This window comes from Hyperoodon ampullatus, assembly GCF_949752795.1.
Source record: "Hyperoodon ampullatus genome assembly, chromosome: 5".
Classification (NCBI taxonomy): domain Eukaryota; kingdom Metazoa; phylum Chordata; class Mammalia; order Artiodactyla; family Ziphiidae; genus Hyperoodon; species Hyperoodon ampullatus.
This window is the reverse complement of record NC_136918.1, coordinates 140,386,171-140,399,028: the sequence shown is the minus strand read 5'-3', so window position 1 is coordinate 140,399,028 and position 12,858 is coordinate 140,386,171. Positions and strand designations below refer to the sequence as shown.

The following is a 12,858-nucleotide window of genomic DNA, read 5'->3' as shown; positions in this document are numbered from 1 at the left end:
CAAACTGGGGCTGGGTCGGGCAAGCCCCTCCTCTGCCCGTTACCGGCCGGACAGGAGGAGGCCCCGCCCCCCGGCTCGCCTCTCGTTTCTCGCCTCTCTAGCCCGCAGTCATCCGATCTCTCGGTGGCCCCTCCGAGCTCAGGCGGCGGAAGAAAAAACGCTCCGGGCTTGCGCCGCCGCAAGGACCGGGGCGCATGCGCGGGGGTGGTTCCTGGGGTGGGGGTCGGTGTGTGGCGGTGCTGAGAGACGCCTGCGCGGGGCGCTTGCGTCGTGCTGTGGAGCCGCAGTTCGGCCGGGATGGTGTGAGGGTGGTTATGGCGGCCACGTTCTTCGGGGAGGTGGTGAGGGCGCCGTGCCGAGCCGGGACGGAGGACGAGGAGGAGGAGGAAGAGGAGGGGAGGAGGGAGACGCCCGAAGACGGGGAGGTTCGGCAGCAACTGGCGCGGAAGAGGTGAGGTCTTGGGCGCGAAGGAGCAGACGCGCAGGCCCGGGGGTCGCGGCTGCTCCGCGCTCGGCACCGGTCCTCGGGGGGCACAGGGGGTCCAGACAGCTCCGGGGGTGCCGGGTGGAGGCGGCTCGCGGGGCCTGCTGCAGGCTCCGTGGAGCCGTCGGATCCTCGTGTCTTTAAAGGCATCCTTTAGCTTTGATGCAGGTCGTTTCCTGCGGGCTTGTTAGGTTTTCCAGCGCTGCAGGGCTGTCTTCCCGCCCCAGGTTTGTCCTGTCTTTGGTTTATGGACGTAAGACAGGTCTTTTAGAACTTTCTTCTCCGCCGCACACCTCAGTTAGTGTCAGTAGCAGATGGATATGTCTTTTTAAAAAATGGATTATTTCCAAACACACAGACACTGGAGAAAATAGTAAAATGACACTTTAAGCCCATCCAGTCACGTAAGTTCAACAGTTATGAAGATTTTGCCACATTTATTTTATCTCCCTCCACCCCCTAGGTGGGTCCCAGTCACCGTGGCCTTTCACCGCTACAGTTTTCCAAATGCGTCTCAACGATATAGGCATTGTCTTACGTATGCTGTCATCCCCCTTGACAATTAATAATACTTTTTGGATACTGTTTAATAGCCAGTCCATGGTCAGATTTATGAAGTTGTCTCAGACGTGACATTTTACAGTGGGCTTCTGGAAATCAGAATCCTGGCCAGGCTCGCACCTTACATTTAGATGTTTCCTCTTTTGAGCTTCCTTTCGTTTGGAGCAGTCCCCCTCCTTTTTCACCCTGGCTGAGAGACTGATTGTCCTGCAGGATGTCCCATGCTCTGGATTTGCCTGATTGCTTCCTCTTGGTGTCATTTATGCAGATGTGTGTCCATCACCTGCATTTCCTGTAAAGGGAAGCTCCTTCTAAGAGGCTCGGTCAGTATTTTGCTGGCACGGATGCCTCGGAGGTGGTATTTGCAGTTTCTTACTGCACACTGTGCCCAGTTGTCCCACTTTTAGGGATGCTAAGATGGATCGATCAGTGGGTCAGCTGGACAGCTTGGTCCCTCTTGTACAGTTCTCCAGGAACTTTGCAGCAAAGGGTTTTACCTGTTAGTTATCGTTGCCTGAATCCATTGTTTCCTTAGGATTATAATTATGTTCTTTATAGAATTAAAGTTTGCATTTTACTTAATACAAAATCATACTTATAGTAGCCTTTTTGTCATAGTATAGTACTGATTACATTTAAATTGCTTTCGTTTCATCTTTCGTTTCTTGTGTTAGGGAGGTGCGGCTCCTTCGAAGACCAACAAAAACAACTTTGGAAGTTTCTCTGCTAGAAAAATATCCTTGCTCCAAGTTTATAATTGCTATAGGACATAATGCAGTAGGTAAGTGCAAGTGCATTAGACTACACGTTTTGTTGAAAGAGCAAAAGCTGAAGTTACTTATTTATTTCCACCATAGAAGATTTCAGATGTCTGTTACTTTTTTAGAAAAAGTCGTAGCAGAGTAACTTTGTATCTGAGTGAATTCTATCCCTGTTCATGTGGCACTGTCTTTTTGATAAGCTTGAAAAATGAGATTTAGAGGAAATATTCTTGGCTTTGGGAACTTACGAAGTCAAGGAAACACAGTTTCTAGTATACAGGTTTTCTTAGGCTTCTGGGCCTGTCATGGCCAGACTGGGAGGGCAGCGGTGGCATGTGCAACACGGCCCCCCTTGTCACAGTGGTCCTTGTATGTTTTTGAGTTAACCAACTCCTTTAAAAACATATGGAGCACTCTAAAAATGACAATAATAATTGCTACATTTTTCAGTACTTGGTTTCTAAGATCTTCACATATATGAATTCATTTGATAGGTTAAAGCCAGAACGGTGCAGAGTGCAGCTAGAACAACGCACACACACACAGGTACACAAACCTGTATCGTTTTAGGGGGTTCACAGGCTTGGAGGAGAGCCTTGGGGAACCCCAGTGAAGATTCCTTGCACTGTAAGGTACCCCTAGTGCTTGTAGAGCAGTGCATGGTAAATAACTGCTGACTCATTTACATGAAGTTCTCCTGGCCTGAAATTTTCCACAAGGGTGTTACAGTGTGAGTCTGGTAAAGTCCGTCAGCAAACCTGTCTTCTCGATTCCTGGCTCCAGTACCACCTGTACTCAGGGTGTGGCCTTTAACTTCTTGAGGCCTCAGTGTGTTTTTCTGCAAGATGGTGGTGTGCGTAAGGTTGATGGTCTCAATGGCTCTTTCAGCCCTAAGATTCTCAGGTAACTTGAATATCTTTTTTATTGAATAGAAAATGCAACTTGCGGAACCAAACACTAACTTATGCGAATTGTTTTTCACAGCATTTTTGTCATCATTCATCATGAATTCAGGAGTCTGGGAAGAAGTTGGTTGTGCTAAACTCTGGAATGAATGGTGTAGGACAGTGGACACTACACACCTGTCCCCCACAGAGGCTTTTTGTGTGTTTTATCACCTAAAATCGAATCCCTCGGTATGTGGGGCCTGACTTGTATGTTTAAGTGGGGTTCCTTAGGCATCATTTATGTAGTGTTCCTTTGAATTCCATGTTCCTTTATGTCTCCTTTTGGGCTGAGGAATTCTGCCTGTAGGCAGTGGTAGTAACCACATTTTTGTCTGGTTCTTGTTTTTTTATTTTATTTTTATTTTTTAAAATTAAAAACAAATTAAAGAATTTTTTAAATTAAAAAACCTTTTTTTTATTGAAAAATGAGATTTAGAGGAAATATTCTTGAAGCATACTTGGCCAACAACGTTGTCACTTTTTTGTTTATATAAATGTTAATGTGGTGTGTTGGTAAACTTCTGAGGAAATTCTGAATTAACTTTTTTAGAAACAAACCAGAAACATTAGATATTTAAACTTTGCCCTCATTCAAAGAATGATTTAAGCTGGCAAAGGTAAACATGGAAAAACGCGTACTCGCTGTGGAAGCAGGGAGTTCTGCTTTGTTGCTGTATACCCACCCGGTATTCAGCCAACGCTGAGCACAGCCTAGGGACTCTGTTACCATTGAGCAAATGGATGCTTCGTGCATTCTAAATACAATTCTGTTGACCTTAAGCTTTCATCCTCACCTGATTCATCCTGATGTTTTTTTTTTTCTTTTGGCCGCTCCCCTTGGCTTTCGGAATCTTAGTTCCCCGACCAGGGATCAAACCCGTGCACCCTGCAGTGGAAGTGCAGAGTCTTAACCACTGGACCGCCAGGGAATTCCTAATTCATCCTGATTTTTTAAGTTATGAAAGATAACTCTGTAGCTGATGCCTAGTGATTTCATTGGAACCGTTTGTCCTAATCCTATCCTTGGGTTCATTGAGAGAAAGCAGTGTCCTGGGCGGTTTGGGAGACAGGTCAGGCAGGTGAGGTGGCCGGGCAGGTGATGTCTGTCTCGCCACCTGCTTGTCTGACAGAGTGCCGTTCCACAGCTGCTGAGTGCTTGAACAGAGGCCAGGGGCAGGGATTCAGACAATGCAAGAAGTCAGTAATTCCATAATACCATAATGTTAGCCTTGAAAACTATAAAATTTGATTTTGTAATACTTACAGTTTGTTTTTGTAATATGTTATCCAAAGTTATTAAAGTTTACATAAGGATTTTTGCAAACATCCAGTATTTATAGGAAATAAGTAATAAGGAAACTAAGCTTTTTTTTTTTTTTAAGATTTTTTGATGTGAACCATTTTTAAAGTCTTTGTTGAATTTGTTACAATATTGCTTCTGGTTTATGTTTCGGATTTTTGGTCCCGAGGCATGTGGGATCTTAGCTCCCTGACCAGGGATCAAACCTGTACTCTCTGCATTGGAAGGCGAAGTCTTAACCACTGGACTGCCAAGGAAGTCCCAAAGCATGTTCTTTATCTGATCCTTAGTGGAAAGTTTTCACTCTAGAATACATCATGGAGGTCAAGCAGTAGAAATTTCTGTTACTGCATTTAGTTATACCATTGATTGGTTGGGTGTCTCTTGACTATCCAGAATCTTTGTGTCTTTCTCTTCCCCCATCCCTGGGCCCCCTTTTTCCCTCTTGTGCTTCTTCTTCTTCTTCTTTTTTTTTTTTTTGGCCACACCACACTGCATGTGAGATCTTAGTTCCGCCCAACCAGGGATCGAACCCGTGCCCCCGAAGTGGAAGTGCAGAGTCTTAACCGCCGGATCACCAGGGAAGTCCTTGTGTTTCATTTTTTCCCACTTGTGTCATTAAGTGTTAGTGTTTCTGGCGATATTTCAATAGAAGACAAAGTTGACTTTTATGGATGCTATCATTCCACAAGCATTAATAATCAGGAATGTCATCCTTTTACAGCATTGTGCATTGCATGTTTTCACTTCAAGCACATGGTCTGGACATGGTTTCTAGAATAATATCGCCTTCCAGGCATCAGCAGTGTCCTGGGGTGCCGCTGGGCTGAGATGCTGCTGGGCTGCTGTCCTGATAGCACTTAATGTTTTTGTAACGCTTTTTGAGTTTGATCTTCACAGTGTGTGGCACCACCCAGCCCCGGAAGGACGGCAGTCCTGGCGTCGTCTCTGTTTTATAAAGAGGCCTCCGGTAGTACTTACTGAAAGTATCTGTAGAATCTCCTGTGCCAGCCCTCACAGTTGCTCTGTCAATGTGCACTTTTCTCTGATACTAATTGCCAGTAGTGACTTGATTCTTAAATTTTAAATTTTAAAGAAAAATAAGTAAGGCAGTAGCAGATTAAGCAAAACAAGTGTTATCCAGAGGTTATGTTGGGATTCATGTGATACGCATATGATGACAGTGTGGGGGGTGTGTTACATTTATTTGACCTGACAGAAAACTCGGGATTTGACTTTCAGGTTGTGCTCTGTCAGTGTAGTTGCTACGTTGCTGAAGATCAGCAGTATCAGTGGCTGGAAAAGGTAAGAGGGATTCTGGGGTTGTTACTTTATCAAGGTTCAGTTTCTTTACACTTAAACCCTTGTAGTCACATGTTGAGGCGGGGTAAGTATTTGCTTTTTCCCTTAGAAATATAGTAGGAGTTTGTTATAGAATATAAAGAATAAAAGAACTAATTTGGCAAATGTGATCAGCAATGTGCTAACGATCATTGGTCATAGAAACATAAGCCATAGTTGGAACAAGTTACCCCCATGAAACAGAGCAGGGTTGCAGCCACGGGTGAAAACGGGCTGTGCTGACGATGCTGCCCGGAAGCGCAGGGACGGGAGGTGGGAAACTGGGTTCCTGGGGTTGGCTCTCAGCTGACACTCACACCGGGGTTTCATCCATTTTTCGTAGCATTAGAATGGATCAGTTGAGGCTTCATTTTGTGGGAAAATTGAGCACATGGTATGTGTCCACTAAAACAAATTTTTCAGTGAAGAACTTAACTCAGAAATTTTAGAGAATTTTGGTAGTTGCAGGTTATTATTATTTTTTAATTATTTATCTACTTATTTTTGGCTGCATTGGGTCTTCATTGCTGCGCGCACTTTCTCTAGTTGCGGCGAGTGGGGGCTACTCCTCGTTGCAGTGCGCGGGCTTCTCATTGTGGTGGCTCCTCCTGTTGCGGAGCATGGGCTCTAGGCGCACGGGCTTCAGTAGTTATGGCTCGTGGGCTCTAGAGCACAGGCTCAGTAGTTGTGGCACGTGGGTTTCAGTAGTTGTGGCTGATGGGCTCTAGAGCACAGGCTCAGTAGTTGTGGCACACGGGCTTAGTTGCTCCGCGGCAGGTGGGATCTTCCTGGACCAGGGCTCGAACCCGTGCCTCCTGCACTGGCAGGCGGATTCTTTTTTTTTTTTTTTTTTTTTTTTTTTTTTGCGGTACGTGGGCCTCTCACTGTTGTGGCCTCTCCCGTTGCGGAGCACAGGCTCCGGACGCGCAGGCTCAGTGGCCATGGCTCACGGGCCCAGCCGCTCCGCGGCATGTGGGATCCTCCCAGACCGGGGCACGAACCTGTGTCCCCTGCATTGGCAGGCGGACTCTCAACCACTGCGCCACCAGGGAAGCCCCAGGCGGATTCTTAACCATTGCGCCACCAGGGAAGTCCAGTTGGTAGTTGGAGGTTATTTTTAAATGAAATAGCCCTTTTAAATACGTCTTTTCAACATTGCAACTTAAATCTTAGGCATGTTTTTATGTAGGTATTACAATTAAGTTCATTAGAAATAAAAAATTTGGTGTACATCTGCTTTAAACCAGATTGGCATACTTAGAAACATTTATTAAAAGTTATTCAATGCATTTTATTAAATGTGGAATTTTCTAATAAGATCTGTGGATCTTATGGTTGTATATGTGATTTTATGCTGTGTACCTATGTGTATTTTCTAGAGAGAGGGTCCATAGCTTTCAACAGATCTCAGAAGGGTAGGAAACTGCCATATTAATTTGTATTGTTAATTTATGTAGGGCGTTTTATTATTTTTTACTATGGAACAGCTTTTCTCTCTCAGACTTGAAAAAATGTAGAATTATGCATTTCCAAAACAGAATTTTTTAATCAGTATTTTTTCCCCCGGGGATACTCTTTGGGTCCCCCTGCTGTTTGGTTCATGTCAGCCGCATAATCCTGATAATCACACACAGTCCAACAGTTGTCAAGTATTGTGGCTTCAGATGATAAGTATTTTAGAGAGGATGATAAATCAGGCCTTGTGAGTAATGTTATAGCCCTTAAATGGGATGTATCTGCTGACAAATGTATGTGGTGTTAAGTTTTGTGTTTATTTATAAAGCTACACTATAATTAAAGTAGCCTTATAAATCACTTATGGCACATAATATAAAATCTTCAGTTCCCTTGCTATTTGAAATAGCCATTTTGTTCTCTTCATAAAATATTTTCAAACAAGGTGTAATGACCTAAAATCTACTCTTTTTTTCCTTAAAAGATAGCTGCTTTTTTTTTTTTTTTTCCTTACATCACCAAAGATTTTAAAAGCTGGAAGGGTCCCTGGAAATCCATGAAATACCAACTTAGGTGGACATTGAGGTCTTGAGCTATTGAAACTTAGTCTACAATTGAAATAAATTTAAAAGCGAATTTAAGAATCATTTGCACTGATAAAACACTGTTACGAGTGCAGCTTGCAAGTGATGTTCTTAGAAACATCCTTAATACAGTGTTCTTGAACCTATTATATTAGTGAAAGGATCACTTCCTGTTGCTGATACAACACTAGTCTAACTGGAGCGTTCTTAGAGATACCTGTGTTAGAAGAGATCTTGATCACATCACTTTATCCAGTAAAGAATGGGTATCACTCCCATTCACTTCTATTCAGTGTAACACTGTTCTCAACACTGATTGCAGGTAGTGATCTTAGAAACAGAACAAACTGGAACAAACCAAAAAGAATAATGTGCAGGCATCTGTGGCGGGCGGGAGCGGGCATACACGAACAGGTGCTCGTAGTTGAGTGACTGCCTTGCCTGCCGTGGCATCCCTGGCTGTTCGTTGCTCTACCTCCTTTGTTCCTGACTTCATTTAATCCAGATCACATTTCCCTCAGGTAAGTAGTCCTTAGTTCACAGGTGAGGAAGGTAACGTGGAGAAGGTTACCCAACTAGAAAGTGACAGAATTAAGATCAGACCGAGGTGACGGCACAGCAAAGCATGGGTTTTGTTTTTCCATGGACAGTTCCACCCCTGCAAGGTGTGTGTGTGTGTGTGTGTGTGTGTGTGTGTGTGTATATATATATATATATATGAATGGTGTAGATAAACAACTAGAGGGATGTTTCTATTCTGTCACAAAATTATATGTATATATTTTAATTTGAAATCAATTTTGTGCTAGGTTTTTGGCTCTTGTCCAAGGAAGAATATGCAAGTAACTATTCTTACATGTCGACATGTTACTGACTATAAAACTTCAGAGTCTACCAGCAGTCTTCATACTCCTTTCCTGAAAGCCCTAAAAACACAGAATTTCAGAGAGCCTCCTTGCTGTTCACTGCTAGAGCAACCAAATATCGTACATGACCTTCCCGCAGCAGGTGGTATTACAGTGCCTAATGTTCACATTTTATCTTGTTATTGCTTTATTCGTAGTTATTAGTTGGACTAGTAGGGGTCTTTTTGGGGTAGTTTGTTAATGATGATCGATACCATTGTATTGCTGTGTGTCCTCACTGATTGCTCTAGTTGCTGGTATATTCTGTTTGGTTTGTGTGTTGAAACTTTCCAGACACACAGTTGTATGAGGGCAGCTCAGGGTTCTTAACTGTTAGCTTCGGAGTTACCGTTTCTTTTTGGTCTTTGATAACTCATCATGGAAGCCAGTGTTAGATGTAAATTGTTGGTGTATGAGAAGTTGGTAAAGTATGTTTTAATTGTCAGAATAGAAGCTTCAGATATTGAATTTTGGTAGTTGCTTCAATAGTTTATTTTTTATTCCTGTTACCAATTATACCCTAACATCATATCAAATTATGATTGTCACTTTTTAGTGACTAATATGTTATAATATATAATTCAGTGTTATTTGTTAATAAATAAGAGATTTTTAACTTTAAATGTTAAGTTTACTAGAATAAATGGCTAAATATTTTACATTATGCGTTGTATATTTATTATTTACATTTAATTTACTTTAGTGTAGTCAGCAAAATTTTAATCTTGTGTCTTAGCTAACCCAGATGTGTCTCAGTAGTATGTTCAGAAAATGCAATATAAACATACTTGTAAAAGCAAGAGATAACTTAGGAAAATAAATTGGCTTTGAAAGAAAATGTGCATTATAATTGGTTCAAAATGTCAGTAAATGCTTTGATTAAAAGAGGCAACAGAGATGACTATTTTTAAAAGCAGCCTTTATGAGTTAGAGGTATTTAATTTCAAAATCATATAACAGAAAACTTAAGTGATTTTTTTCTTGTATATTCACAGTTCTGAGTTATTGTCAAGTATGGAAAATCTCTGCAATTCTGTACTTATGTTATACTGATGTGATGAAATTAGACCTAATCACAGTTGAAGCTTTTAAGCCTGTACTTTCTTCCAGAAGCTTGAAAAGTTTGGTTAAGGTAAGGTTTTATCTCATTGACTTAATAGCTGAGTTACTATAATGAACTTAGTAACAAACATAAATGTATGGTATCAGTGTGAAACCTAAGCAGCACGCAGAGATCCTTTTTTCTCCACATAAAGAGAAAACTGCTGGTCTGGCAGTTTGAATTTGCTTGTCACATATTCTTCTAGATATACTTCTGTAACTTGGAGAATATTTTGTTCATGTTTTGTCAGGATAGATCAGTGCTTTAAATCCCAGATGTTTGTGTGAAAGATGTTTTCACTGTTCAAGAAGTTTCTGTAACTAATTAATTTGGAAGGTGTAATTTTTGAGAAGGCATTTTTGAGCACAGTATGGATCAAATTATCGTCATGTTTATTCACTTAATTTTGCATGGGACTAGATGAGATAAATCTGTTCCCTGTTCTCAGTCTGGATATATCTGTGGGCTCCTTTCCCAGAAAAATACATATGGGAACATGTATAGAAAAGTTTTGCCAGTAATTTCAGGTAGTTTAGGAACTCCAGTCCTCTCCCTAACAGATTAGCTGAAAGTCCGTGGGCTCCTGGTTTAAGAACTTCTTCCTTAAAGGGAAGAGATTATAACAACATTGTTGCAGGTTGGAAGCCTTGTTTTATTCTAGAATGGCCATTAGTGTTAGGGCAGCTTTTCTTGTAAGTTCTGTTGCCGTCATCTTGTTTCATAGCTCTCATAAATTAGTTAGATTGTCAACTCCGTGGGAACGTTTTCCCTTTTGGTGTCCCCAGATCATCCTGAATATGATGTGTAGAAGGCCCTCAGCCATTTGTTGAATTAGTAAGAGTGAAACTGTAGCTTAGTATAATTCAAGTATATCTTTCAGATGAGCTAGAGTCATGGATAATCTTTCAGACAAATTGAGTTATTTTGTATTTAGCATCTCCTTCCGAGGATATAGTAACTAATAGTGTTGCTTGCACCTGTAGTTAACCGACTGGCTCTTCCCACTTTGTTGAGAGCAGGGGCCATGGCCATTGTGTCTCTTCTGGGCACTTTCATTGGAGCATCTTTGCCACAGACATCGTGGCTGCAAGCATGTTCACTGCAGAAATTTTCATCACATAACTAATTGTCTGAAAGGCAGTTTGCCATAAAAGATAAAATAACGAAAAATAAAAGAGGGACATTAAAAAGGACATAGTGAAGCATGAGAAATGAATAAAAAATTTAGAAAGATTTTATTGCAAAATACAAAATATTTGAATACATGTAAAATGTATGTAAATTTATGGCGGTAGTGTGCAAATAACAGATTCTGTGGGTTGTACGTAAGCTCTTGTCTTCCAAGTTGTACATACGTGTGAGCATACGTGTGTGTATGTATATATACGTATACATATATGTGCGCGTGCGTGCGCACACACACACACACACACACACACACACACACACACACACATAGGCTTGTTGATTTGTCTCTTCTTGCACCTTTTCTTTTTCACCGAAATTTCTTCCTTCATTAAGAGAGGTATCAGTTTCCAAGCCTGGGATGCATATGTGTGACCTGAGCCTCCTCATTCCCTTGTGAAACCTTTTTGCACTGTTTGTTCTTGGCCTGTTGTCACATGTCCACTGGTGGACGTTCTAAGCAGTATGGGAAATGTGGACTCCACTCTGCCCTTCAAATCACCGAAGGATTTGTGAACTGGTGTGCTACCGTTTTCTAGTGTCGTACACGATCTGGCTTTATCCCCTCCTGTCTCACGCTTCCCCTGAGTTCTGTCACCGTACTTTCTGTCAGGTCGACGTGCATAGTTGTCACGGTCCCCTGTTTTAAGACGCCAGGTCTGCTCGTCACCCTGCACACTGTCATGAGGGCCAAGACCTAAGTGACTTAGAGAGTCCTGTGTCACAGAGAGGCCCAGACTGTCTACCAGTTGTTTCGTCTTTCGTAGCAGAAGTGCCGTGCGGCATTGGCCCCGCGGTGAGCATAGAGAGGAGCTGGCGGCTTCAGCAGGAGGGCCGGCGGGTTCTGCTCGTGCTGCGGTCGGTGCTCAGGGCACAGGCGCTCCAGGGGCATCTGCACTCATTCTCAGACTTGCAAAGCATCTGCCGTGTGGCCTTTAAGTCAACTTCCAGGGTCTAAAAATATTCTTTGGAGAGGAAATTTAATTAGCTTTTTTGAAGTGGCTCTTTGAAGGGTGCTGTGTTCTTAATGACCAGATACAGTCATCCTGGCTTAGGTCATCTCTTCTGCCCTTCTCAAAGTGGTATTTGGTCAACAAAATGGAATTCTCTTGCACGCCTGCCGCGTGGACCCCACGGTGCTGGGTGGTCCACAGCCTGGAGGTGGCGCAGGCGGCCGCTGTGCCAGGTGCCGGCCAGGGCGGGGGGATGGGGGCGAGGCTGACCCGAGGAGAGACCCCACGGGGAGGGTGGCCCTCCAGCCGGACTGGAAGGGTGGGTGAGTCCTAAGGGGAGGAACGTGCAGGGGGAGGCGGCATAAGCACGAAGTTGGCAAGTTCAGGGTGCGTTTGAGGAGAGCGGTGGGGAGCGTGGCATCGGGGTGCAGACGGGCATGAGCGCAGGTGGGCCAGGCAGAGTGTCGTGTCCGTCTGAGGGCTGTAGGCTCGCGGGAGGCCTGGGGTCCCGGTAGAGCTTCGGGCGGGGGCTGGTGGGGGGACACGCTCGATGTCCCGTCTGCCGAGCGAGGAGGTGAGGGGCGGGGCCTGTCACGTTGGGTGCCCTTCTCTGCTTCTGCCTCGAGAGTGTGCCTTGCACCTGACTGAATGCTCAGCCTCACTATATGAACGCCTTTTTTCTCTCCTTCCAGAATATTCCCCAGAGCACAGAGATACTGAAGAAGTTGATGACAACAAATGAGATTCAGAGTAACATTTACACATGATTCCAAAGATCGTTTTGTAGAGCATATCACCCATCCATTCCTATAAGGGGAGCGGCGTGCACTGCTTTCTAGGTTACTTTTTTTTCAGGGGGGTATTTTGAGGATGTTAACAGAATAAACTTATTTTAAATTCATTGTAGTTTTTGTCCCTTTTTTATGGTGGTACTGTTCACTCCTGAAATAAGCCAGACGTTTTTCTTTATCCACTAGGTGGGAGTGTTGTTTTATTTGAATATTTTAAGGTAATAGAGTTAAATTGTTAAAAAGCTACAGATAGCGACAGGTTTTATAATATGGAAACATATATATTTTGGTGCAAAAATTCTGTATGAAACCTGAAAGTTGATGATCTATTGGTGATTCTTGTTATTTGGAAAGGTTCTATTTTATGAGTTCTTCAGTTGTTTTTTTTGTTTGTTTGTTTTCTGAATAAAAATCAGTTACATATTTACTCAAAGTGAAACCAAAAAGTTTGTGTTTCCTCACTTTCAGTAATATCTCACAGTAGCCTCT

The 12,858-nt window shown here is 43.0% G+C and overlaps 1 protein-coding gene across 2 annotated transcripts; it reads left to right on the top strand.

Annotated features, from left to right (window-relative positions):
- Positions 1-1,723: 1,723 nt before the first annotated feature.
- Positions 1,724-12,479, top strand: PSMG1 (proteasome assembly chaperone 1). 2 transcript variants are annotated; one of them, XM_079704703.1, is made up of 6 exons: positions 1,724-1,826; positions 2,791-2,942; positions 5,296-5,358; positions 8,243-8,441; positions 9,334-9,470; positions 12,271-12,479. In XM_079704703.1, the coding sequence occupies exons 2-6, from the start codon at positions 2,811-2,813 to the stop codon at positions 12,343-12,345; spliced, it is 606 nt and encodes a 201-aa protein (XP_079560829.1). In that variant the 5' UTR covers positions 1,724-1,826; positions 2,791-2,810; the 3' UTR covers positions 12,346-12,479. The 2 variants fall into 2 exon arrangements, with proteins under 2 accessions (XP_079560829.1, XP_079560830.1); XM_079704704.1 differs by lacking the exon at positions 5,296-5,358.
- Positions 12,480-12,858: the final 379 nt, after the last annotated feature.